The sequence below is a fragment of the Myodes glareolus genome, chromosome 12 (assembly GCF_982192425.1).
Source record: "Myodes glareolus chromosome 12, mMyoGla1.1, whole genome shotgun sequence".
NCBI classification, from domain to species: Eukaryota; Metazoa; Chordata; class Mammalia; order Rodentia; family Cricetidae; genus Myodes; species Myodes glareolus.
This window is the reverse complement of record NC_142037.1, coordinates 85,073,905-85,101,886: the sequence shown is the minus strand read 5'-3', so window position 1 is coordinate 85,101,886 and position 27,982 is coordinate 85,073,905. Positions and strand designations below refer to the sequence as shown.

Here is a 27,982-nt window from a genome sequence, read left to right as displayed (position 1 = left end):
GAGGAAGATAGGCTGGGGCTCTGTGGTAGGGTTGAATGCAGGGATTAAGGGGTGGATATGATCAAAATGCAGCATACATATGTGTGCAATTTTCAAAGAATAAATCAAAGTTAAAAACAAGAGCAAAACCAAAAATTGGAACCCCATTGCAAAACTAAACCATTATATTCCAGGATGTACACTTAATAGCACAGAAGAAAAGTGTTGAGCATATTTAAGCTTGTTTTTCTTAATTTCTCATGTTAGAGACTGTTAGATATTAAGTGTAATAAGCAACATTGAATTCTTGTAATTTGTTCCTATTGAATTGTGAAAATCAATAAACCATCAAATTTACTTTTAAAGAGGCAAGAGATGGATCTATTTATAACATGTACCTCTGCTAATAGTTATTCAGTAACCAACTGCAGAGAAAACAACTCTATAGTCATCTTAACACCATCTCAGAATTATTCAGGATTTGTTTTTTTAAATTTTGTATAGAAATACAAAAAATATGTATTATACCACTATCAGATTTATTATTTATAAAATTGTCTTTAAGAAGTAGATTCTCTTTGGTCACAACTACTCTGAAAACTGCCTCACTTCATTTATTGCCAGTGTGTATTAACTAATTTATTGTAGTATTTACATGTTTAGAAGGAAACCACTCTCCATCAAAACAAAGTACAGTGTATATATATTCTAATTGAAGTAGAACACCAGTCCCCAACCCAATGCCTCCTTCTGTGTTGTCACCCAGCTAGTTCATTTTATTCTGTATGTATTGCACCACAACCTTCCATAACAGAGGGTGCATTCAAAACCAGTCTACTGCCCTACTAATCTATGTCTGCAATATGATAGACTCTTTACATTGAGTGATTTTTATGAGGATCATGATAAATTCTCCCTGCAAATAAAGTTAATACTCCATTCACTGGGTGCCATCCACAAATAATGAGTGCATTTTCTGAATGTCACTAATGAAAAAAAAACTGAATTCCAATTCATTAAGGTATCAACCTGTTAGTATAGCTTGGTATAAAAAGTTCAAATGAGAACTAGGGCTCTGCATCTACCACTGACCAGGTACTTGGCCAGTCATGGGATTCACTTCTTCAACCTTCCAATTTTTTAGTATGTAATACAGAACAATGGCTTTCTTTTAAGGGCTATTGGAAACATTTGTTTTAGGATTTGATGGATACACTTTAATGTTTATAACACTGTGCTAATACCAAATAGAATAGCTAGCTAGTCTGTAAGAATACAAGAACTGATTGATAAAACAAATTACACATAAATAAACCAGTTAAGTAATAGGCATGCTTCATAGACTCCACAAAGAACTTTATGACTTGCAAACCTATTATATGAATATATACAAAATTATTTGTATCTATAAATATATATGTATATATAAATATTGCATAAAGACTACATGTCTGCATGTATGATATATATTAAGATTTCAACACCCACTTAGATTCCAAGATGGTAGTCTTCCTCTTGGATCAATAATTCTTTTCATATAAGAGTGTAAGCATAAGTCACCACTGGATAATAGAATTGAAGAGCAGTATCAGGATTTTAGGATCCTTGGAATGTGATTTTGAGATAGGGAGAAAATTGGTTGTTATGAGATGGAAGAAGAAAACACTTATCTAACATATCAATTTGGAAATGGATATATATTGTTTAATTAAATACATGAGGACAGTATTGGGATGGTATATTAATATGAAGGATTTGTGAGTTGGGATAATTTTCCTGAAGTGTTGGGTCGTAAGAATGACTATATACAATCCAAGATGAAATCAACAAATGTGGGAGACTAGGGTCGAGACTCCATGAGAGGTGTTACAATCTGAGGTCAAAATACATACTATGGGACATTTGCAGCCATGAGGCATGGTGACCAAGAGGAAAACTTGAACTAAGAAATCTGGATAGAAGAACCTTTTTGAAAGACTTAGTAATTTCATTCGGTCTAGTGTTAAACTTTAGGATTCTAACTCTGCTACTTACTAGCTTCATTGCTTCATTTTGTAGTTGTAAAAACAGAGCAGTCCACACAAAGCTAGTCTTAACATAGCATTTTTAAAATACTCATTAAATGTTAAGAATTTTCACAAGTATTGATAAAGATAGAGTGAAGGAGATGAGTTATAAAAAGGCAATACTTCTTCTGAAAATGGTTTAATTTATTACAAATGAAAATGATACATTAAACTGAGATACTAGGCTGTTTCAACAAACAAGTATCCCAACACCTACCTTCTTTGTGCAAGAGATTTAGTCTAGTATGATTGGCCTTCATGCAACACTAGTGAATCATGGTAAAAATTAAAACAGAACTACCCACACTTCTTTACAGACCAGAGAGATATCAATACTGGAATAGTCATGTTTTGTATTATGATTTGCATGGACTTGAGCCAGTTCTTTTTGTGTCTCTGGGTGACTTTCGGTACCAAGACATCAGAAGTTAACGTAGAGCTATACTGAGGGCTTTCAGATATAGAGTCTGGAAGAGTGGGGAACCTGCTGCTTATTCAGTGCCTTGAAATGGTTAAGCCTATTAGAAAGCAGAATGTCTATTCCCTCCACATACTTACAGAGAAGGCAGGAAATAAGGATGGGATGGATCCACTTATCTTACAGAGCTGGTCTTTTAATAAGTCTTTTGTATCTCTGAAAGTCGAACCACTTTGAAATTTTCCTCCTAATATTTATATGACAGTCCATTCCAAGAGCAATATTTTAGGAGTCCAAAAAAGAAAAAAAAACAGAAAATAGAATTTGTCAGACTAAGCCAAAATCTCTGGTCAAATAGGTGGAACTAAAATTACCACATCCTCCTTTTGCCCCACTCAAAAGTATGTCCTTTTCAGCAGAAGTATGCTAACATATCCTGACCAACTGTCAGGATGGAGTGAATGTACCTCTACATACTATCTTAATGTCAAAATAACCAAGTAACCACATCCTTAATCAAGATGTGTAGCTCTGGTAGTTGTCAAAAACTTTTAGCAACTATCAAACTCTCTGACCATCATACAAGGTGGAAATGGGCTCACATTTTTGAGCCTCCACAGTAGTTCTATGGAAAATGTATTTAAAAGTATTTTGTACAAAAACACATGATATTGAACTACCTTTTAAGTACAAATTCAGTGAAATTTACTTTTGTTATTGTCTCAAATGCTATAAACAATATATTTTGTGTTATTGTTAAACAGGAACCACTAATAAAGGAAATATCACTCAAAAAAGTATGTCCTGTTAAGTTTTAGTGTAAATTTCCTGCCTGAAATCAGAGTGTAGCCTCCCATAACTTCTTATAGGCAGTGTCTGAAACAGATAACTTCAATTATAATATGATTTTGGTGGAAGTAGAAAAACTCCACTCTTGTATTCGTTCACAGTAGTTAGTGATCCCCAATAGCTGATGACAAATAAAATTAGCATCATTTGTTTGCCATTGGCCTGGCTTGGAACTTCTCTCAGGTCCCAGGAAGGTAGGATAGCATAACTCTCTGTTCCAGCTAGGATGGTCGATCGCATAACCTCAGATGACTGTTCAAATCTATTTATTTTGGCCCAGCAGTATCTTTGTTTCTGGCTGAGCAAAGCATATTGTTAAATCTTGCAACATCTCCCCTCAAGCAGGAGGGATGCAAAAACATTACTAGAAAGATGTTTAATACCCTTATAGACCAGGGTGGACTGGAGAAGGAAAAAGCTGGAAAAGGAAAACATTGATTTTCAAGAAGAAGAAAAATGTGATTCACACACCATCTGAGGCCATGTCTGCTAATCAGGGCAGTTCTGCACTGAAGAGTTTCCTATAACTCAGCAATGAGCCACTAGACACATGAATCTTTTCAGTGTATTTTTTTTCTCTAAAATAATTTTACACTGACCTAAAACTGGATAGACTGTTTGAAGACATAATTTTATCATAACAAATTTTACCTATGTAGATGTGTTTACAGATGTATGCAACGGTGGCTGATAATTACATGTAAATAATATTTTTTTATTTTATGCATAAATTTGTGTAAATTTATTATGTAAGTTTTTATTATTTCATTATATATACATTCCTATTTATATTTAAATACATTACACTATTTATTTTTAGAGCAGTGGTTCTCAGCCTTTGTGTAGCCACACTTTTGGGAGTCACATAGTAAGATATACAATTCATAACAGTAGTGAAATTGCAGTAATGAAATTGCAATGAAATAATTCAATTGCTGGGGGTCACCACAACATGACGAACTGTATTAAAGGGTCACAGCATTAGGAGGGTTAAGAATCATTGTTTTGGAAGAATTAAGAAAATTATTTCATAGTGCATTGACATCTAGAATCATAAAATTTTGAAGGTACAACAATGTTCAAGTGACTGAGATTTCTATTTTTACAGATAGAAATGACTTGGCTAACTTATCAGGAAAAGGCAAAATCCCACCTGTAGCTCATGTGCTTTCCTGTCCAGAACACCTTCCCAGGGCAGGCCCGTGTCTCTCAAAGAGTGCCAACAAGAAGGAGGCTTCAAAGAAAACTTTTAGCTTGTAACTGTGAAGTATCTTACTCCTTACTTACCCCTGACTGTGACCTATGTCGGATAAGGAAGGATGAGAAGGGGAAACTCAAGAGGCAAATGCTTTAGAGGATGGCAAGCATCAGTAGAAAAGCTAAAAGATATTAACTTGCTTCGAGGCAGATGGACACCTGCCTTTCCTGTGGAATAAAGAACTTTCCAGAATGCCAGAGTCCAGTTCCAGCAGGTCAGAGAAACTGAAGAGGAGATATGGAGCTGGTGCTACACAAGCACACAGGAGGCTTACTTGAGGGGGCAAAACTTAATTCCCTTCTCAGTCTTTATTTTTCTCATAATCCATTTATATCACTTTACACAAAAATCTATACACAAGTAGGAAACCAACTCACAACTCCAAGTTTTATATTTTCTAAAATTGAATTAAAATCTTTACATAGGAATAAATCATATTATGATTACAAGTTACATGTTTTTCTTAGAATCTCACATGTAACTAAACATTTTCCTTTGTATTAATTTTTTCACCATAACATGTTCATCCCAGAGCAATGGTTCATTTATTATTGATTAATGAAGTTTAAAGCAAGAAAAGTATATTTCAGGCAGTTTCTTTGTACTGGAAGGCAGTTGTTTGCAGTTTCAGTGTAGCAGACTTCTGTCTTATTTCTACTCTACAAAACCTTACTCAAGTGGTCTAGCTAACCATCTAGTCTTCTTTTTTCTTTACAAATAATAGGTCATTTAATTTCCTTTCACAATTTTGTTTTATCAAGGTGAACTCTGAAACCTGTGATTAATTCTGCAAGCTACATAACCAAGGAAATAAGACCTAACCTAGGGTGTAAGGACATAATTACTTTATTTGATCCTCAGCCTGTTTTTCACAGGCTGAATTTATGTGTCTATAATGAATGAAAATTCCTTGTTTTTATTTTCTATCCTCCAAAAATTTCACATCTCTAAGCATAATTGCTCTATAAAAAGCATCTTCATTATGATCTGCAAGTAAATTGCCCTGTGAGGAGTGGGATTTTTCCCATGAAACTATCACACTATAATAGATAATGGTGGGATTCTTTCACATAGTAATCACACTGTGCCAAATACAGTAGAAACACTATATCCGCAAGCAGGAGAAGGCATAGCAGAAGCAAAAGGCATTGTGGAGACAAACCCCTGGGATGAGTTCATTGTAGCTGCTTTAGCTGTGTTATCCCCGTAAGTTCCATTGCTGACTGCAGTTCTTCCAACATAACCACTGCCACCAGAAACCTTCCTAGTGTGTACCACTCTTAGAAATGTGTCTTTCATTTTCCTGCTTATCATGAGACTATGGTCTCCACTCTTGATCTATGGTGTATGTGCAAAAGAGATCTTACCTCAAAAGGCATAGAGAGTCTATTCTACTGAGTATGAGTGCCCACGGCATCGAAACCCAGATTTAGTTGCCCCATGTAGAATGTTCCCATGTGTAAACAGCCTTCTGAAGTTTTGCCTGGGTACAGAGTAAAAGAAAGCACAATCCAAGGCAATTTTTAAATACATTAGTAGATACACCATGCAGAGTGGCTGTGGCAAGGTAGGGAATCTGTTCTGTGCTTCAGATGCTAGAAGAAACACTCTTACCTTTTGGGTAAGTGGAAGCTACTGGTCACTTTATTAAAATATAAAAATACATAGTAGTCCCAAGGATGTAGTATTTGACACAGGAATTAGCAAGCATATCTTTTAAAGGGACAAAAGATAGCAGGATATAATTTAGTTCTGAAATTACAGCATTCTCATTCTCCTCTATCAGAAAGTTACAATTAGTCTTATAGAACATTTAATACAGGTGTATTTTTGTTTTTTCCTTAATTCAGATAAAAAGTTTACACTGTAAACACAAGAGAAATAAAGTTTGGGTTCAGCAGTGTCTTTGCAAGATAACCTCAAATAACCATTATTTCTTCCTCTACCCATGTAGCTAGGCGTGGAGCAATGTGGAAGGGTGCTGATCAAATGGTACAGATTTCAGCTAGACAAGATAAGGAATATCTTTATTGCTGAACACTGAAGGATGATGACTATAATAAGTAGCAACATATTGTGCACTTTAAAATTGCTAAAAGAATTTTAAAAATGTTTTCATCACAAATAACGTTAAGGACAAATTTGTTATTATTTAGATTCAATTATTTTATGCTGTATGTCTTAGAAAGTCAAATTGAATCCCTATGTGCCAGTTCCTTAACCAAAGGATGTTTTTCAGATGTGTGACCCAGGCAGACTGATCAAGAACTTTTCAGAGCTCATTGTTCAGCAGGCAGGGCTTTCTGCATTGAGTCCCTTCACTTTAGTCCAAATTTCTTTGTTGTTGACACACTCATTGCTCTTGTCTCTGCCACTTCTCTCTCCATCTGCTGTCCTGGAGGACATGGTAGAGTTTAGATTTTCAGCAAATGCCGGCAGGCATATAGGCCAGGATACTTAACTCAGTGTAATAAGTCAGCTTTGTTTCCAATTGAAATCAGAAATGGTGCCTTAATTCTCTTGTCTAGACAATCGTCATGCCATAGATTCTCATCATTATGGCTCTCACTGATTTCTAATGGCCTTTCCGAAACACAACTTTCCAATCCTACAAAGTTTTGAACATGCTGTTTAGTTTACACTTATTAATCTATTAGAGATGAAATACTTACTTTGCTTCCTCCCTCCAAAGTGACATTTATAGATTCAATTTCTTGCTGGTTGATGATGCTGGCTGTAATATCACTAGTGATTTAATTGTCTTCTGTCTGTCTGCAATGAATTTAATCAGAACAACCATTAAACAAATTTGATGTTCTTTTCCATGACAGAAGCTCTAAATTCAATAAACTTTTTTATTGCTTGTTTTGACATTTTGAGACAGGGTTTCTCTGTAGCTTTGGAACATATCCTGGAACTAGCTCTTGAAGACCAGGCTGGCCTTGAACTCACAGAGAACCTCCTGCCTCTGCCTTCCAAGTGCTAATATTAAAGGCATGTGCCACCACCACCCGGCACTTCAATAGACTTTTTATATGATCTTACTTGATAGAAACTGATTATATCTATTTGAGAAGTATAGGGTATCTAGGCACTATCCTTGAACCAAGCCATGAAGCAAGTTGACCTCAGAATGTGTGAAGCAACTAGTTCCATTTATAAACTCATTAAGACCTAGTCTGCATAGGCCAAGCTCTTGGAGGGATCCAGGCTGAGGAAACAGAAACAAGTAGGCTTAAGACAACATGGAGCATGGGAACACGAGCAGATACATGAAAGGACTGAAACAATACCCCACACTTTAATCCTGGCAACCAGGCTGGTCTATTTGCGGGAAGGCTTAATCAAGGTTTTCTGTGCTCCCTCTCTGTGATCATATCTTCCTGCACCAGCTTCATTCATCTCTGCATTTTTCTGCCAGCAAATGTATTCTTGGACTCTGGACATTATGGCAGCTTGTGACAAGGAGCCAACAGACTTGGGTGGGTTTTACTTTTCTGTTTAACTGTCCTAGTTAATGTTGGGCATATGTCTTTACATCCTTAGTCTTGTTTTTTATTCTCTTCAAACTGGGGTAAAGAATAGTATCTCCTTCTCAAGGTTTTATGAAGGTCAGCTGATCTCAGTCACTAGCAACCATCATGCTGATTGTCACACTTCCTATGGCAAGCATATGGCACCTCTTCTGAGCCTAATTAGTGCTAGCTATGTATGTTTGAGTGTGAGGCTACCCACTGAAGCATGGGCATCTTATCAATGACTACACCCCAAAAAATAACAATTCTCCATTCCACAATAGCTGTCAAGTGTCAATAGCTTCTCAGTTAGGGGTAGGACCTATTGACCTCGTCCCTGTTCCAGGCTGGAAATTTGGTTCTTTTGATCAAGTTGTGTGGGTTTTGTGAAGGTAAATATTGTGGCTTCCAGTTCAGTAATTTTATGGGATTTCTTAGTGTATGGAAAAGTGGGTTTCTGTTTCTTGTCCTTTCTCTTGGGCTCCTTTCTTTCTGTTTGGCCAATTCCAATATGTTTTTGTTTTATCATTTTATGTTATATATTATTATATTATTATCATCCCTTAGAAGAATTTTTTTTAATGAGAAAGAATCTGAATGGGAGGGTATATAGGGAGGAACTTGGAGTGGAAATCATAATCAGGATATATTATGTGAGAAAAACATTTATTTTCAATAAAAAGAAAAAAATTAAAATTGTAGGGCTCATTATAAAATTGAAATAATATTTTTTCAAAATATTTTAGGAATAAGAAATAGATATAAATACATCAGTAATATAATAATCAGCATAATTATTTTAGTGTTTGAACACATTTAATACAGGGGTAATATAAATGCTGTATTATTTATAATGTATTTACTACATACAAATCCAAAGATTAAAAAAAGTTATACTATATGAGAGCACTTGCTTTTTATATTTATCATTTTTTTTATGTTACTAATTTTCTTCTTCATGCTAAACTACTGTGAAGTAGCCCGACCTATGCATGTACTCTGGCTTACTTAAGTACATGCTTAGGCTATATGAGACCTTGTCTCCAACAAAAGAAAAGCAAAACATAAAATGAAACCCATTTTAGTGTTTCCCTTAGTCATTGTTCTATTGCTGTGAAGAGACACTATGATCAAAGAGACTCTTTTAAGAGAAAGTATTTAATTAGGGGATTGCCAATAGTGTCAGAGGTTTAGTCCACCCATTATTAGTACAATAGGGAGCATGGCAGCATGTAGGTAGTTACTGTAACAGTAGCTAAGAGTTACTGCCTGAACTGTAGGCATAGAGAGAAAAAATATGAGTCCTAGGGTTTTTGAAACCTCCAAGTGCATCCCCAGTGACATATTTCCTCCAACAAGGTCACACCTACTCCAAGAAGGTCATCTTCCTTAATCCTTCTCAAATAGTGCTATTCCTTGGTGACTAAGTACTAATATGTATGATTCCAGGGGGACCATTCTTATTAAAACAATCTCAGTGTTACTACTCTTCTCAGTTTACATAGATATGCACATAAGACTCACATGGAATTCAACTCTTAAATTTGTTTCATGTTTGTGTGCTGTTCACCCTCCCTGTTCACCTACATTTTCTCATTGCACATAGAAATGTGTCTAGGAGGATATTATGGGCAATAAGACTGAAACTCCTGCAAGATAGAAGCCTAGCTAGTCAACTAGAGACATACTGAATATTTATGCATGTATTGCTTTCTCATTATCCTGAGTTCCTCAAAGACATGCATGGTAAAAATTTTCTGGGAAACTTGTGTTTTAATTTGTGTTAAGCTGACATGCTGTACTTTTTCTTAGTCTTATGTCAACACCAGGAAAAGATGTTGTGGTATATAGTTTATATCTGAGATCTAAGAAGCTGTGCCCCTTGTGTGCAAGACTTTTTCTTTCATTATATGAAGCTAAGAAAGGCAGTGAGTTTCATGTCAGTGTGTTTATCTCTGAAGGCTATATCCATGCTTGTTTGCTTGTCTTGCCATATGTGTAGACATAACGTCTCATGTCTATTCTAGAGTGTGTCATAAATGGACTCATGGGAGTAAGGGCAGTGGAGTGGGTGGCAGATGATAAATGTACCTTCTATTCTGACTGCAAGTGTCTGTGTGTTCTAGGTACCAGTCTGGGTTTGCAGTTCCCAGCACCTGATATGTACAGAGTGTTTTCTTGAGCTACCAACTGTTCTCACAGAAAAGTAACACGTACTCTTCTGTATCACCAGAGCTTTCTGGTTATGCTTATATCCCCATTTACTGCTTCATTTTCTCTTTAGTTTTCTATTCTTCAGAAGGAAGGATCTAAACTCTCAGTAGAACAATTAAGTTGAAAGTTGGAATCTATTCAACTCACAATTAACAAATAGCAATTTGTTCAGTTTGTTCAAATTGTTCAATCTAGCCTTATTGGATATCTGGTCAGACTTTCTGAACGCTAAAGAATTCTTTGAGAAATGGATTCTGAACTCATAAAAACATCTCTTTATAGAATAGAAAAATATTTATTTTTTTCTCTCTCTCTCTTTTTTAAACATTTCTGCTAACATCCTGTATTCTAGTTAGGGTTACTATTGCTGTGAAAAAATACCAAGATCTCAGCACCTCTTATGAAGTAAAATATTTATATGAGAGTTTTCCTCTAGTTTCAGAGGTTCAGTCCATTATCGTCATGGCAGGGATCATGGTGCCATACAAGCAGACATAGCTGAGAGTCCTACATATTGAAGGCAACAGAAAGTTGACTGACACTGTTAGTAGCTTGTGCAAAGCAGACCTCAAAGCCCCGTCACACAGTGACTCATTTCCTCCAACAAGATCACAACTACTTCACCAAGTCTACACCTCCTAACAGTGTCACTCCCTGTGAGATTATGTGGACCAGTTACATTCAAACTACCACACCCTGGTTTTGATATAATGATGAAGATACATACCCATGTTAAGAAGCTATGGGTAGCTGGGTGGTGGTGGCTCACACCTTTAATCCCAACACTTGGGAGGCAGAGGCAGGCAGATCTCTATGAGTTCGAGACCAGCCTGATCTACAATAGCTAGCTCCAGGACAGGCACCAAAGTGACAAAGAAACCCTATCTCGAAGAACCAAAATTAAAATAATTAATTTATTTATCTTGGTTATATAATATTTCATTCCAATTGTGCTACATGCCTGTGTTTATTGTTCTGGTTGTTTTATAATAGTCTACATAAACTAAACAAATGAAGTTGAGAGATTAGAGATTAATAAATACAGTCATTATCAAGATGGTTACATTTTAAAATTCTTTTTAAGAGCTCTACTACAAACTTTAAAATTAGCACATCATAGTAAGCATACCATTTTTATACAAAATACTCAGAAATCATTTTAAAAATTTTCTTTCAACCAAATTAAATTATTCTAGTGTTTATAACCATATGTCAAAGCACTTTGAATCAGACAGCAAATATTTTAGGTTTTGTGGGTAAAGATACAAAATTGAGGACATTATTTCAAGAGAAGAATAATGACAACAACTAAGTCACATTTTTGTAATACAAGCAGATTACATTAATTTCATGTTCTGTCTACAAAAAAATCACAAGCAAAATATAAAATACAAATGTGTTGTCTTATTATATAATCCTAAGAGTTAAAAGTTCAAAAGATTTCTCACTGGACTGAGGTCAAATACTTGCATGGCTATGCAGGGATTGTTCCTAGAGGAAGTTATGAGAATAATCTTTTCTCTTATCTCATGTAGACTCCAGTGACAGCCTGCGTTCTTTAGTTCTTTGCTTGTTGTTTTTACTCAAGTACAGCAAATTCTGACTCCATCATATATGTCTTTCTCAATTGTAGCCTGGAAGGACTCTCTGATTAATTTTTTTGCTTGATGTGATTTGATTGTCCAGGATTCACTTAGAGCATTTAGGCTTACCTTCATAACTGAGTTCTAAGACTATAAAACTGAAGAACCGCCAATCTGATATTGAGACAGTAATAATTAATTTTATCATGTTGTTGTGGTCTAAATATCTGAATTCAAAATCCCCAACTAAAATTCTAGATGGATTTTTCCCTTTCTCTGTAGTTTCTGGTGGAACTTTCAGTCTCTGTAGGTCTGTGCTTCCTTGCATTGCTTTAGTCTTTACTTCTGCCTCTAAATAGCTTCCTTCTATCATGTTTCTATCACTTTTGCACTGTGAACAACTGCCACACCCAGTAAGGACTCCTTGAAGGCCTCATCCTAATGGCATTACATCTGCAAAAAAAATGTTTTCATCAAATGAAGTGTCAGCGACTCAGGTTTTGTCATATATCTTTACAGAGACTATAATCCAACTCATTATGGTTTATAGCCTTGGTCACCTCTGTCAAATTCTATTTACCATGTGTCATTTCCAAAGTTTTAATAAGTTTGGGCTTACTCATCTTCTGGAGATTACTTTGTCTAAAATTCTTAGACAAAAAGATTCTTAAAAAAATGCTTAATTTTTACTCCTTCATTTTTTTTTTTGAGATAACATTCTTTGAAACTGGGATTCAGAGTAGCATTCTCTGTCATCCAATTGCTTCTAACCCTGAAAAGTCACTGTCAGTTTTGGATCACACCAAAACAGGTTGTATCTGGATTGTAGGTTGTAGTTTGCTCAGTCTTCCCGTGAAGAAACCTCAGGGCAAAATCTAGGAATGTGTTGATTGAATTATTATTTTGTATGCTATAAATATGATTTAAAAGTATATTAAATCACTATCAGTTGGACTGGAATACCTATGTGGGAGTCAATCACATGATTAACAGGACCTGTTGGGTAATTTGAATAAAGTTTTCTAGATTTAAGGATCAATATTTACTACTAATTTACTTAAGTGGCTACTAGTGTCCTATTATATGTGTGTTTCTTTTTTTAATATTTATTTATTCATTATGTATACAATATTCTGTCTACGGCACCAGATCTCATTTTAGATGGTTGTGAGAGACCATGTGGTTGCTGGGAATTGAACTCAGGACCTTTGAAAGAGCAGGCAGTGCTCTTAACCGCTGAGTCATCTCTCCAACCCCTTTGTGTGTTTCTTCAGGCTCATGAACATCACAACTATAAAATGTCATAAAAGACATATATTTGTTCCAGATGATTCTCAACAAGAAGGGAAATGCTTCTAGTCTTCACACTTTGTAAAATACTATTTGTTAACAGTTTGTACCTTTAATATATGGTTGCTCATTTTAACTAGTATGACAACTATCAATATTTGCACAGAAGTATAGTATATAATTTGTAGCAAATAATCCTAATTGTTAAAGTTTCTACTCTCAGGAGGAAAACACCACCAATTTTAAATAGCACATCCTTCAAAGAAGGAAATATCTGTTGACATTTAACTGGTCAGACCAGTGTCTTGTCTCAGAAATCAATATTAACCTTTCTCTTGATTGATTTTCACAGAGAGTCTCATTACTTCAAAACAAACAAACCTAGTGGGAGAGTGTGAAGTTATGGAGGTCTAGTCAGGGTAGAAAGTGCTCTGAGAGTTATGACTGGAGGTAAAGATATTCATTATATCTTCATTTATCTTCACTATAAGTGGTCATAGCTAACTTACATAGAAGAGAACATTATTTATATTTTAGTTTACTGGGTTGCAAGCACTTTAAAATGCAATATATATTATATATTTATTAGATAGATAAATAGATTAGATATAGATATCATTAAAAACCAGGAGTCACTGAAATAGCAAACAGATTACTTTCTTTTGTGAAGACTTACAGAAGATATTTCAAGGATAAGCATGTAATGTACATGCAGTTTGAGGATGATTGAAGGTGACTTGAGCCTTGTTGAAGTCAAGACTTGAAAATGGGTGAGGCTTATTCTTAGGAACATGTCTCTTGGCTCTAAATGGCAACCAATTACAGACTTTTTATAAGACTTTGTTGGCTTAAATAACTTAGCTGTATTAACCATGCTTAGTAATTTAAAATCACACTTTCTTTTCAGGGGAGAAAAATCAAGTCTTAAGTTACAGTCATAGAACCAAACTGAGAAAGAACTTTTTTAAATGAATTTTTAATTTTATTCTTTGTGCATCACTGTTTTCTTGCATGTCTGTATGTTCATCACCAGCATACCTTGTGTCTATGAAGGTCAGAAGAGGGTGTAAAATTTTCTAAAAATGAACTTACAAATTGGGATGCTGGGAATATAAACCTGGCACTCTGCAAGAGAAACAGTACTCTAGAACACTGAACCATCTTTCCAGCCTTGGACACAGATCTTAAAGTTTGGGTGAAATGTGTAGAGATAGGAAGGAGTTGGTACCTTTGCCTGGCTCTGATGTGCATATTCATTTACTCTTCAGGAATTGTCACAGGACAGCAGCGTCTGTTAACCTGAAATCAAACAACATAAATCTTCATACTTAATGGACAATAGTGGAGAGAGCTAGGATTTGTTGTCTTCTGTTTGTTTCATATTTTTCTTCCAGTCTACATGAAAAAAAATCAGAAATGTATGGTTCAAATTTTTGAATCTGTAATATTATTGAATGTGGTTCAATGACTTTATGTCCTCAAAGCCATGACAAAAATTAAGAAAAGGAAATTCAAAATTATGTGTATGTGTAAATGTCTGATTCTTTTTCTTTATTTATTGTTTCAATCCATTCCCTCAGTGGTGATTATAAATGACCTTGGGCTTGTGATGTGGGAGTTTCTGCATGTTGTAAATATGTTATATTATCATTGGTTAATAAAGAAGCTGTTTTAGCCTATGGCAGGGCAGAATAAATTCAGGTGAGAAATCCAAACAGATATATAGTAGAAAGAGTAGGCAGAGTAAAAGAGATGCTATATAGCTGCTGACGGAGACAGATGCTGGAACTTTGTTGGTAGACCACACTCTCATGGCGATACATAGATAAACAGATATACATTAATTTAAGATATAAGAACTAACTAGGAATATACCTAAGCTATTGGTCAAGCACTGTTATAATTTTTTTTTGTAATTTTATTAAATTATAAAAAGTTTCCATTTACGCCCCTCCTCCCAACGCCCTCCCACTCCCCCCCTCCCTCTCCTCCTCCCTCTTTGTCCCCAAGGGAAGTCAGGGTCTCCTGCCCTGTGGGAAGTCCAAGTTCCTCCCGCCTCACTCCAGGTCCAGGAAGGTGAGCATCCAAACAGACTGGATCCCAAAAATCCAGTATATGCAGAGGAAACCAGTCCCAGTGTCATTGTCAATGGCTTCTCGGAAAGACTGCAGGCCAGCCACATTCAGAAAAACCAGCCACATTCAGAGAATCTGGTTGGATCACATGCTCGTTCAGTCACGGTCCATCTGGCCTTGGTAAACTCTCATTAGATCCGACCCCTTGTATCAGTGGGTGATAGTATCCCTCGCAGTCCTTCGTCATTTTCTTCCTCCTTTTGCTCCTCGTTTGGATCTTGGGGGGCTCAGTTCGGTGCTCCAACGCGGGCCTCCATCTGAAGCACTGTTATAATTAATATAGTTTCTGTGTGATTATTTGGGCCTGTGCAGATGGGAGTGAAAGAGCAGTCTCTGCTTACAGGCTTGTTCCTGCCTCTACTTGTTATACCAGGTTTTGGTGATTTTCCATGGGAAGCCTTATTCTCTTTGAGAAGTGAATAAGGGTTGAAGGTAGCGGAGGGGAGGGCGGAAAAATTGTGGTTGATGTGTAAAATTAATAAAAAAATTTTAAAAACCTTGGAAGTTGAATCTTCCTTAAGTATATTGGGGATCTTTCAAAACATGTTTTTAAATGTCTAATATTTCCATTACTATTACCTTAATAAGGGCCTCTAATGAAGTTTTCAAGGCTCAAGACTTTAAGGAACTAAAATTCCAAGTGTAGACAGTTGCTGACTTAATGGGTTTAGTGCAACTTACTTGTCAGACTCCAGATTTACTATTTAGATAGAGAAAGGAGGTGAAAAAGTAATTCACATAGAATTATTCATGTGGAGACACAAATATTAGAACTTTAGTGCTAAGTATTTAAATTAAAATTATTCTTTTATTTTTGAATATGAGTGTTTTATCTGTATATATGTCTGTGCACCATATGTGTGCACATGGTGCTCACAGAGAACAGAATAATGCATTGGATACCTGAGAATTGAAGTTATGGATGTTGTGAACCACCACATGGTATTGGGAACTGAACCTGACTCCTCTGGAAGAGTATCCAGTGTACTTAATTGTTGTGCCATCTCTCCAGTCACATAGATATTTCTTTAATCCATTGTAAACATATTACTTGAATTTTCTAAGATAGATGACACATAGAAAGTAGCTTAAGGATGTGTGGCTTGAAGTATAGTCATACATATATTTTCTATGGCTCTGAGAAAATCTTATGTGATAATCAAAGAGGGGCTCTATTTTGGACTTTGATCATGTTGTTTTGACAGATGCAAATGGTAGCAAACATTAATTTGTTTCATCTTTTTAAACTACTTTTTGCTTCACTTTCATTAATTGCTCTCTGTAGTGTCACTAGAGCACAGTGAACTCTCTATATTCATGGTGCTTGTTTCCTCTTAAGTCACCCACAGGAGTTAGCAAATGCTTAGGGAGATACAAAATTGGGTTCCTGTAAAGTCTTGGTCACATTTTCCTTAAATAATTGGGTTGCGCTTAATACAAAGTGTGAATCTGTTACTATTAACATCATGGTCAGTAGCTTTATGACTCATGCCTCATAAAACCAGTCTTCAGCATGAGGAGTATCATCGTCTTCTTGTACTTAGGCAAACCAGATAGATAACAGTTTGGGCCATTTTAAACAGCAAGGCTACCAATAAGAAAAAAGGTGAAATAAATCAGCCCTCCTAAATATGTGAAATTATATAAATTCCCCAAGACCCATGACTACAGTGTGAGAGCTACATAAAAGCATAAGAGCACATTTCTCAGTCTCAGAGGTGAACATTCTAAACTGTGTGTGTGTCTATTAGTGAATGAGAAAACACAAGTATTAATTTGAGGGTGCAAATAAATTTTAATGACCAGGAATATTTATAAACATGAAATCCACAAGACACAGGAATAATCTATATTTGCTGGGAGGTGGTGATGCACACCTTTAATTGCAACATTTGGGAGGCAGAAGCAGAAGGATCTCTGTGAATTCGAGGCCAGCCTGATCTGCAGAGAGAGTTCAAGGACAAGCACCAAAGCTACACAAAGAAACCCTGTCTCGAAAACCCCCCCCAAAAAAGGAGAAATAACAAAGAATAATCTATACTCATAAGATACAGAGAAATTAGAACTTCTATGATAAGTGTTTAAGTTTAAAACATTTTATTGCTTTATTTTGTGAGTATGATGATTTTGTCTACATGTAGATGTATGTATACCACACACATGACTAGTATCATGGAAGACAGAAGAGGGTGTTGCATCCCATAGAAACAAAGTTATACATGGTTGTTGAACCATTACCTAGCTCTGGAACTGAACTAACCTCCTGGAAAAGTAGCCAGTGTTCTTAACTGCTGTTAAGAACATCTCTTCAGCCCCTTTTCTATATTTGCTGTGGTCATTTTGAATTGGCCTCACTCATTTCTGTTTGTATACAAACATTCTTGACGGTTCTTATCTAGCCTTATCCTCATCATGTTGTATGATTCTCCCTTCTTGTTAACACTACTGTGCTCATACCAACACTGTCCAGTATAGCTTCTTGCAATGTTGGGAGTGTTATCTGTTTGCCTGTTAGATCTATTGACTTCTGAGTACTTAGATCAGGATTTTCTGACTGAGGAACTGCTACAGCTCTGTGACTTTTGGTGAAATAGGCACTACTTACCTACTTACTACTCTACTCATCCTGTCCCCAAAAAATATACAGAATTTTCTCCTTTATTAACTTAATGCTTGGTGATAGTGATAAATAATAATAATAATAATAATAATAATAATAATAATAATAAATAGTCTGTATGTGTGATCCTTCCAGTGGCTACATCATAAAATGTGAGTGATTGTATTTTCCCAAGTAACTATCAACTGCAACTAGCTACTCAGTAAGAGGTAGGGTCTAATTCTCATCAATCCCGTCTATTCATCTATTTAGAAATTTTGAATAGTTTGATCTTGTACAGGTAATCACAGCTATTGTTGAATTCATGAATGTGATGACCATGTCATGTCTAAAAGACAGCATTTTATTAAATTTCTGTCTATCATCTGGCTTTTACATTCTTTCTGCTTCCTCTTCTGTGATGTTCCCTGAACCTTGGTAGCAGTGGAGCCACATTTAGGAGAAAGCATACAGTCTTTTATCCTCAGTAATTTGACTGATTAAATATCTGTCTACTGACTATTGTTAAATACAGGAAGAACTGGTTCTAACATCCCAATTCTATGTTTGTAAATATAAATATTTAAAAAGCACTTTGGCAATATTGGTACTTGACAAAACATGAATGGCAGGTTCCACCTTTGGGATTACAGTGTTTCTAGTGACAGAATTTTGACTAAGTACCAGTCATGAATTTCATCCTGTTGAGTAATACTCAAATTTGTTACTTACTCAGAATGGTCATGCCTCTATAGCACTATCAGGCACATTTTGCCTGGCAGATTGAGATGTAGCATGCAGAGTATAGCACTGGATAAGATCATTGATGTGTTTTCTCCTCTAGCAGCCTGTATAGTACCTTTCAACACTATTAAAGCTAGCCAGCAGGAAGAAAGATTCCTGACTAGTGTAAGATTCTCTGTGTAATGAAACCAAAGTGTGTTTTGTCTTCTGCAGCAGCAAAATCTTTAAAGAAAATTATCTCATGTGGGATTGCCTTCTGTGTGCTGTGAATATGTTTTATTACCATTGGTTAATAAAGAAGCTGCCTTGGCCTATGGCAGAGAAGAATAGTGTTAGTTGAACATACTAACTTAATGCAAGGAGAAAGAAGGTGGAGGCAGGGAGATGTCATGTAGTTGCCAAAAGAGAAAGGCTCCAGAACCTTACCAGTAGGCTACAGCCTTGTGGCAATGCACAGGTTAATAGAAATGAGTTAATTTGAGATGTAGGAGCTAGCTAGAAATATGCCTGAGCCATTGGCCAAACAGTGTTGTAATTAATATAGTTTTGTGTGATTATTCAGGTCTTGGCAGCCTTTACCTTTTACAGTTGTCAAAGGCAACGGTCTGTGTTGTTTAGGGGACCTCTGGGATTATCTGGCCACTAGTTCACAGAGAAGTGTCCCACACCTAGCAAAGATTTTATTTAATAACACCTATGTTGTGGGAATGACATGGATTTTTGGTCACATCATATTTGCGTGGTTCTACAGCTGTTCTCCTGCTTGCTAGAAACTTGTGAATTATAGAACCTTAATACCTCTTTGCCCATATTGACAACCTTGAAACATGGCATCGTACTTATGGTACTGGTGTTTCCTGGATCTTTCCTCTATACTGGATGAAGACCAAGACTCACAAAGGAATGAAAATTTCACATTTAGTGAGTAATACCTCTTTGCCCCCAAACATCTTATGTAATAAAAGTAGAGACGAGACTATAATACCCATAAGCTTTCTAGAAATCTCTTATTACCACAAAAAGATTTTTCTCATGTAGCATTATTGAGTTAGGCAGAAAGTGTTTAGAAATATTTATATTTACAGAGTATTTGACTTAATACTTGCACTGTACTTTAAAAAAATAAAATATCCCAGCACGCAGGAAGCAGAGGCAGGCGGACTTCTGTGAGTTCGAGGCCAGCCTGGACTACAAGAGCTAGTTACAGGGCAGGCTCCAAAGCTAAAAAGAAACCCTTTCTCAAAAAACCAAAAAAATTCAGAAATTAGAGAAATTTTTAAAACTTATTCTGCATAAAATTTAAGGGTGTATTTTTATACCTTTTTTTTTTTAAAAAAAAATTAGAGTCATTGCCTTAATCACTAGGTCACAAATAGAAACTTTAGAGGAATACTGGAAATACCATTCTTCTTTTTAATTGTCTATTAAATCAGTCCTTGGGTACTACAAACTACTGTTATTGACTAGGGAAAGATTACCAAAGCTTACAATCCCCTCACTCCCTTAAATAGCTACTAAGCATACAATGGGAAAATTTTGAAACTCCTTATACAGAAAGACACAATTTCATTGACTTCAACCCAGTGAACTCTTCTTTTGGCTTCTTGGATTAGTCTCCTATCTCAATTATTTCAACATTAAGTCACAGTTTACAGTCCCCTTTCTTTTGACTTAAGGCCTCATGAACGCAAAACAAGTGTTCTACCAGTGAACCCCAACCTGAGGCCTGCAGCTCACTCTCAGTTAGCATACAATGGACTGCTTGGTCTGAAGATTGAAGCATCTGCCCAGAAAAATGTAACGTAATATTAATATCAACTTGGTATTTGTGGTTCCTTGATTCACTGCTTTGTGATGATTTTAATGCTGCAAAATACTCATTGTATTCCTGGAAACTGGTTTCCATTACCTTATATCTCATCAAACATTTTTTTTTGTACAAGCAGTGTTCACTTATATTAATTGTTTTAGAAATGTTCTCAGTGAGCTTAAAAATAGCAAAGACAAGAATAGCTTTGGTAATTTTTGCCAAAAGAAATGGTTTTTGAAGAGTTTTTTCTTCAAAATGCTTTCCAGTAAATGTACTCCCATAATCCATTCTTATAATTTATTACAGAATGCTGGAAACAGCAGTCTTTTTTGTTCAGCTTTGACAAAGAGAACCTAGGCTTGCCGAAACTTCATTTATTTTTTATTTTTGTTTATTTATTTATTTGTTTATTTATTTATTTATTTATTTTGCTTTGTTGGTTAGAAGCTTCACTCCTGGCTTTGGCAATGAAATCTGTAATGGATTTCGTTACCATATCCCGGGTGTTTCTTAAAAACCCAAGCTAGCATACCTCCATGAGCTTTTAAACTGATCAGATGCCTCCTAGCCTTCCAGTTGGGCTGTTCTCTGTTTAGTGTCCTTTACAGGTTAATATCAGAGTATCATGAATGCTCATTCAGACATTCCTGAACTACAGATCATGACCCAAGGGTGCATGATAGAAGACAGTAGAGGGTATACAGTTTTATAAGACTGTTGAAAGCACCCATAGGAAGCACTATCATTCATTCATTCATTGACTTATTCTCTGTGCTTTTATCTAATGTCTTTTGGGTACAACGTGGTGAAAATGTAGTGACAAAGCCACACACTTCTATTATCTGCTTTTTTCCTCTTTGGATAGTAAGACTAGTGGGAAATTGGCTGCACAAAAAAAATTTATACATATAATGAAAATATTATTTTATAAAGGATTTGAGAAAGTGTTCTTTCTGATTGTTTCCTGTCAGTAACATCAATAACCTTACCTTGATCATAACTATTGTCTGCCATTTGCTATTTTGGTGGATCCAGTGTTTCCCATATCTTTAAGACATGGTGGGAAGAGGGTGGCAACACAGTCACTACCAAATCAGGGGTAGCAACACAGTCACTACCAAATCAGGGGTGATTGAAACAAGAGAATCAATTTTCTTTTAATAATCTTGAAAATTCTTGCTTATGGTGAGGAAAATTTTCATAAAACAGATACAGAGTTCTGAAGTAATTTTTCCTTTCTGTTTTTCCCTCTTTCTTGATGCATTTTATTTCTATTTTTGTTATTATTATAGCTTGACTCCTTAAAGTTATTTGATTGCAGTGACCAAAGAGTCAGGATAGCTTAAGAGGATGATGCAGCATAAATCATTTAAGAGTATTGAAATGAAAACTGTGTCTGTGGTATATCCCATAAGATAATATTAATAAATGGTAACAAATTCTATTTTTCTTGATATATTTCAGGGATAACTTTTAATTACAAGATTTCTTCCAGAAAAAGTTTGAAAGAAGAAATAAAGCCTTAATAGAAATCTTGCTACCAGTTACTATACGCTGTAATTTGTAACTTAATCAAATGTATATAGTATTCTAATAAAGCTCTCACACAGAGTGTTTCATGTGTAAAAATGAATCGGACAGTTTTCTTAAAGTACAGAGCACACAGCACTATTAAAGTCTGGTAAGTGATATCTGAGAAAAGAATGATGGCATGTGTTCTAAGTTTGTTATGACAAGTCTTCTGAAGTCTAAACTTCTATGGAAGGCATACTCACTCACAATACCATTTAAATTAGGATTAAGATCTATCCTATCTACTGATTCCCAGTACTGTTCTCTTTTCTGCTTATTTTGAGAAAATGTAATCATCCTTGAAGACCACCCATAAAATTTCTCTGGACTGTTAGGTAGAATTAATGCATTTTGGGTTATTATAACATTTTGTTAATATCACTAATTACTTCACTTTCCACATTTTATCGTGAATTTTTTTCATTGAAAAGATATAGGTAGACTCCTTGAAGTATTTTAGCAAGGGTTTTGATTATTAATGAACAATTTATAGTAGTTTCCCAATACACTTCCACAAATAAAAAGTTATATATTGATTTGAAAACCTCCAAATCAAAAATTTGAAATCACCAAACTGGTGATTCAAAAGTTCAAAGTTAGCCTAACTTTGGGGTTGGGCTGATTGTTAAAATCCTGGCCTATTTGTTCATTGTTTTAGACTGAATGAACATGGAAGAGAATCTCAAAGAAGGTGAGAAATTTGCTCAAGGCCATGCAAGAAACACATGGTAAGACTTGAAGATATAATCCAGAATTTGTGAGTTAAGACTCAGGGTTTTTCTTTCCTTCCTTCCTTCCTCCCTTCCTTCCTTCCATCCTTCCTTCCTTCCTTCCTTCCTTCTTTCCTCCTTCCCTCCCTCCCTCCCTCTTTTCCTTCCTTCCTTCCTTCCTTTCTTTCGTATGCATTTGCAAGTACATGTGTATGTGTGCATGCATGTAGAGGACAGAAATAGAAATCAGATGCTTTCCTCTTTAACTCTCTTCCTTAAATATATTGTGTCAGTGTCTCACTGCACACAAAACTTGCTGGTTTGGCTGTTTTTAGCTAGCCAGCTTTCTCCAGGGATTCCCCTATCTCCATCTACCCACATGTTATGCTACTGTTAGGGCTTCATTACTGCTTAAAATTTACGTGAGTTACCAGGATCCCAAATCTAGCCCTTATGCTTACATGGAAATTGCTTTTACTCACTGAACCATCTCCTGAGCCCCAAGTTTTCTATTTATAACAATTTTTAATAAATCAGTACCATCAGTATCTTTGCAGAGAAAAATAAACATAACTTTTGGGGATATATGCATGTAAAATTCTGGTCCCTTCTTGTTCTCCATCAGTAATACAGCAGCTAACCTTGTAGATTAGTCCCCTTCTCTGTGATGCTATTTATCTCTCTTATAGGCTATTTCCAACTTCAGAAAGTGTAAGGCACATCTAGAAAAGCTTTGTCTTGTTTAAGATGACTCTGAATCAATTATTTCATTTTATAAGAAAATCTCAAGCTAATATACTAGTAATAAAAAAGAACTGGGACCTTTCAGTTGCACTAAAACTGCACATTGCCTGATGTGAGCCAGAGACCTGGGCCTGCCACCATGTGGGAGGAGAATGAAGTCACATAGAAAGTCAAAAAGTAGCTTCCCAAGCAGCCAAAAACAGACCTCTGGCTCAGCCCCCTCACATTTTTAAAATTAAATGTTCAGCAGAACTTGAAACATTAGTAGATTAACATGTCAATACATTTTCCACATCACTGCACAAAGGTAAGCTCCAAGAATAAAATGTACTGTTTTAGCACTTTTAAAAGAGATATAAAAATTATTGGTAAAAGCAGAGGATGGCATAACTCTAAAATGAGCTATTTTGGAGCTGAGGTTTAGATACTCACAGAGTCTATTTCTCAGTAGCAAATTCCTTGACATCAGTATTGCATATTAGAGTGGACTCCCCACAAATTCATCATTTAACTTATAATCTTTAGAATTCTAGACTGTAATTATATTTATAGCTGAGAGTTGAAATTGAGTTAAGTAGATTCTCAGAATGGGCTTTCACTCAATGTAACTTCTGGTCTTATAAGAACATGACGTACTCAGGAAGAGGGATGATGGTGTGGAGATACTGAGGTAAGATGATTAACTCAAGGCAGGAAAGGGTGCACACTCAGAAGAAGCCACTATTGATCTTGGGCTCTAACTTTTCAACGCTGAGAAGTGAACATTTGAGCTAATCACCATGTAGCATTGGGTTGTGGCAGACTAGTGCAATTATTAAAGCCATGATGAATTTAATGACATTTGAACTTATTCCTCTCTGTAATTATCCTATCCCCAATTGGAGTGACATTCTAGAGTTCTAACTGCTAGATCTTAGATCTAGAATCCACAAGTAAAACCCGAAGCCCAAAAGAAGAGGGTCTTTGTAAAGTTATACTACGAATCTTTTAAGTTGTTAAGAGCTTTTGTTGTGTCTTGCATTCCAATGAAATGATGACACACTGTCATTAGCAACATGAAACTAGGCTTGATGAATAAAACCACCACTTTCATTTTCAGAAGCAGGGAACTGGCTTATCCATTTATGCGTATGCAGAAGGATGGGCTATAGTCGGGTGGTATGAAAATGGCCACTGAGGAGTCACAAATGAATACTGAGAATCCTAGGAAATTATACTTCATGTGTAATGTTTCATTAGTATAACAGGTTAATAATGTTCTAGGAGGTCAAACCGTGACACAGTGAGATGACACTTATGAAAATAATATCATATAATTTCTTTATAAGTAATACAGACATGGGTCATTATTTCACTTGGCTCTTTCCTTTTTTTTTTGAAGGTAAAATGGTAGAATATGGAGTCCAGCTCACATTCTACATACAACTGAGCATTAGTAGGGCTTATCCTTAACTTTTGGTAGGAAGTGACTTTTAAAATAAGTCTTAAGATATTAGAAGTTTCTGAGAAAAGATGAGAAAGAGGGGTGAAAGTTGTGTTTGTGTGTGCTGGGCCTCTCAGGATTACGCCATCAAATGATCCCACACATGGTATTTCTGTATGGGTTTAAAATTTCTTTGTCACATGAAATAGTTAATTAAAACATAGAAGGAATCTAAGGGCTTGGAAATTTGTACTATAATGAGCTGTTTCTTGGTGTTACATCATAATAAAACTTCAAAAGCCATTGGATTTTGCAGTTTTACTTCCCGTCCTGCTCTGTCACTCCATCTCAAAAAGAGTTTTAACGTAAAGTGAGTTCATGGAAAATCCTGTTAAGGTACAGAAAAGCCAAAATAAATTTATTTTTCTTTGTTTTGCTTTATGAAGTATAGCACTCAGAATCTTACTCCTGACTGCAAGCATGTCTTTTCTTAATATTTCCCAGAATATCTTCGCCAAATTGTAAATACCTGCCAACCAAGTCAGAGTTTTGGCAGTCTCAGCTCCAATATTAGCCTGTAGCTGGATAATTACTTGTAGGGAGTCCCTATGCTTTCTGGAGGCTTTTAAAGGAGCACTTAGTCTCTACCTACAATACACCTGTGCATCCTCCTCTCCTAAGTTGTAACCACCAAAAAATATTTCAAATTGCTAAGTTTTCTTTAATGACAAATTCACACACAGTTAACAATCACAGACCTAAGTTAATGGGAATATGCTCTGAAGACACCTGAGGAAGAACAATGTGTGAATAAGACACACAGCTTGCCATCAGGATGAGAAAAAAAATCCCTGTATTCACACTCAGTTGCTATCATTCTATTTCCTTACTCCTTGAGTTGTCATGCTAGAGAAAGCAGCAGAATTAAGAATTGAGTGAATATACCCATAGAGCATGGAGAGTGAGCTGTGCCATGAAGACTGTGAGAATGGTGAACGCATGGGAAACCCAGAGCCAAAGTTGTCATGCTTAGAGAAGGAATGGAGCCATCTACATCAATCTTAGTCTTTTACATACATTAACTCCTCAGAGCAATTTTAATACTTCATGTCACAACATTTTCTGCAGTTTTTGGAAGAAAACAAAATATAAACAGGAGCCAGTCTAGAGAACCCAGACCATGAGGGCTTTTTATTTGCTCCCTTTTGTATCATTGTAAGAAAATACTACACTAGAAGGGTAAAAGGAGGAAGGACTTACCTTCTTGCCCATCTCACTATAGTGGGAAGAGCAGAAGAATCTGTATCACAGTGGGCCAGGAAACAGACAGAGAGGGCTATGAAGTAGCCACGAACAATATTCCAGTAAACTCAATTTCCACTGAATTACTTCCTCCTACTAGACTACAACTACAAAATTACTAGAACCTTCCAAAATAGTACTAACTAGATAAAGATCAAATATTCAATATGTGACCCACAGTGGACTTTTCACATTTGATACACTCCATTGACTTTAACCACCTAGCCACCTCTCTAAAACTCTGTGAGATGCAGAGATACTGTGGGACTTATGTTTACAGAAGTGTTGAGAAAAACATTGTTGATTCTCTGGTCAATGTTCTTTAATCTGTTTTGTACTGTAGAAACTATAATAATATTTTATGCGTGTATATTAGAAATTCTAATATATAATATATCTAAAATTCTGATATATAGATACATTGTAAAATTTATAAATTTGAATCGTATATATGATCCATCTTAGAACACACAGATTTTCTTTCTGAGATTGTATGGTCTTTATTTTAGACAATCTTTACATTCTATACATATTTTAAAAGAAAAGCATTGACTTAAATTATAAGATGATGAAAAACAAGGGTCTTGGTCCTGCCTCAAAACAATATACTAGACTTTGTTGACTCCCCATGAGAACCATTATCTTCTCTGGGGAGTGGATGGGAGATGTGCTGGGATGGGAAGGTAGAGGGAGCTTGAGGAGGGAAGGGAGTGGGAACCAGAATAGGTATGCAAAATGAGAAAAGATAATCTTTTTTAAAAAATTAATTAATTAAAAAATAAACTATAGGGAAAAAGAAGATGAAAGCACATAGAAGGTACAATATAATTTTGACTGAAAAATTGTTATAATGAGTATGCTAAGAAAATTTTATAGATTTTTTTACACAAAGTAATTCTGATGGTTTATTCAAATTCTAAGTATAAAATGTTAAAAATTTTCTCTCCTCTAAGTTATGTTGAACTTAAACCAAAAAATTCTTATATTAACTAAAGAGTAAACAAATGAGCATCCTAAGTGAGATAAACCGTCTTGATGCAATGACTTTTGATATTATTGACTATTGTCTTTTTGCCTCTAAATCTGGAAAAATACTTTAAATCATACTAGTAGGCAAAGGATTTTCGAAAATGTCATATGATTTCCAGGTATGATGAATTTGCTGCATTTTGGGTTTTAATCAAATTTTGGAGAGTAATTATTCTTTATATTGTTCATACTTACAAGAAATTATTTGTGTGACCTAACATACAGAATGAACTATATGCATTTTTGCTTATTAAAATTATATGAGTACCGGTTTCCCAAGGGGGGAAAACACCAGACCACTTCCCCAAAGATTAATTAGTGAACTCTGGCTTCCCCATCCTTTTTATCCTGGCCTTGTGTTAACAAATTTTCATTTCAGGGCTACTCTAAAGCTGTTTGTGCCTAAGACTCAGGATCCTGTGCTACATTATTTGAATTTCCAAAATCTAAATAAGTAGTACAAAAAAGTGAGAGACATTTCTTTGTACATCATCATGGTGTGTTTTGAAGTGTAGAATCCTGGGAGTTTAAGAATTCCAAACAGTTCTGATACTGCTACTAACATTTCAACCAATGGCTTCAGCTCATCAGGGAATAACATCTTTCAGCATGGCCCTTATCATTCTATAATGAGTTATAGAGGCAGTCTCTAAAGCATTTGGTGAATGAACAAGGGAATTATTTTACAGCATTTAAGCTCTTTTGAATGTGCCATGGATGAAACATAAAAAGCCCATGTTAT

The 27,982-nt window shown here is 35.6% G+C and overlaps 1 protein-coding gene across 3 annotated transcripts in view; it reads left to right on the top strand.

The window, feature by feature from the left end:
* Fgf14 (fibroblast growth factor 14) overlaps positions 1-27,982 on the top strand; it is a 594,874-nt gene that overhangs the window by 181,143 nt on the left and 385,749 nt on the right. The window contains exon 2 of one of the 3 annotated variants that reach the window (XM_085698167.2): positions 22,691-22,760. The exons of the other annotated variants lie outside the window; for them this stretch is intronic. Coding sequence (XP_085554293.1) covers positions 22,745-22,760 — 16 coding nt within the window. The 5' untranslated portion in view covers positions 22,691-22,744. The remainder of the gene's footprint in view (positions 1-22,690; positions 22,761-27,982) is intronic. 3 annotated transcript variants of the gene reach the window in all.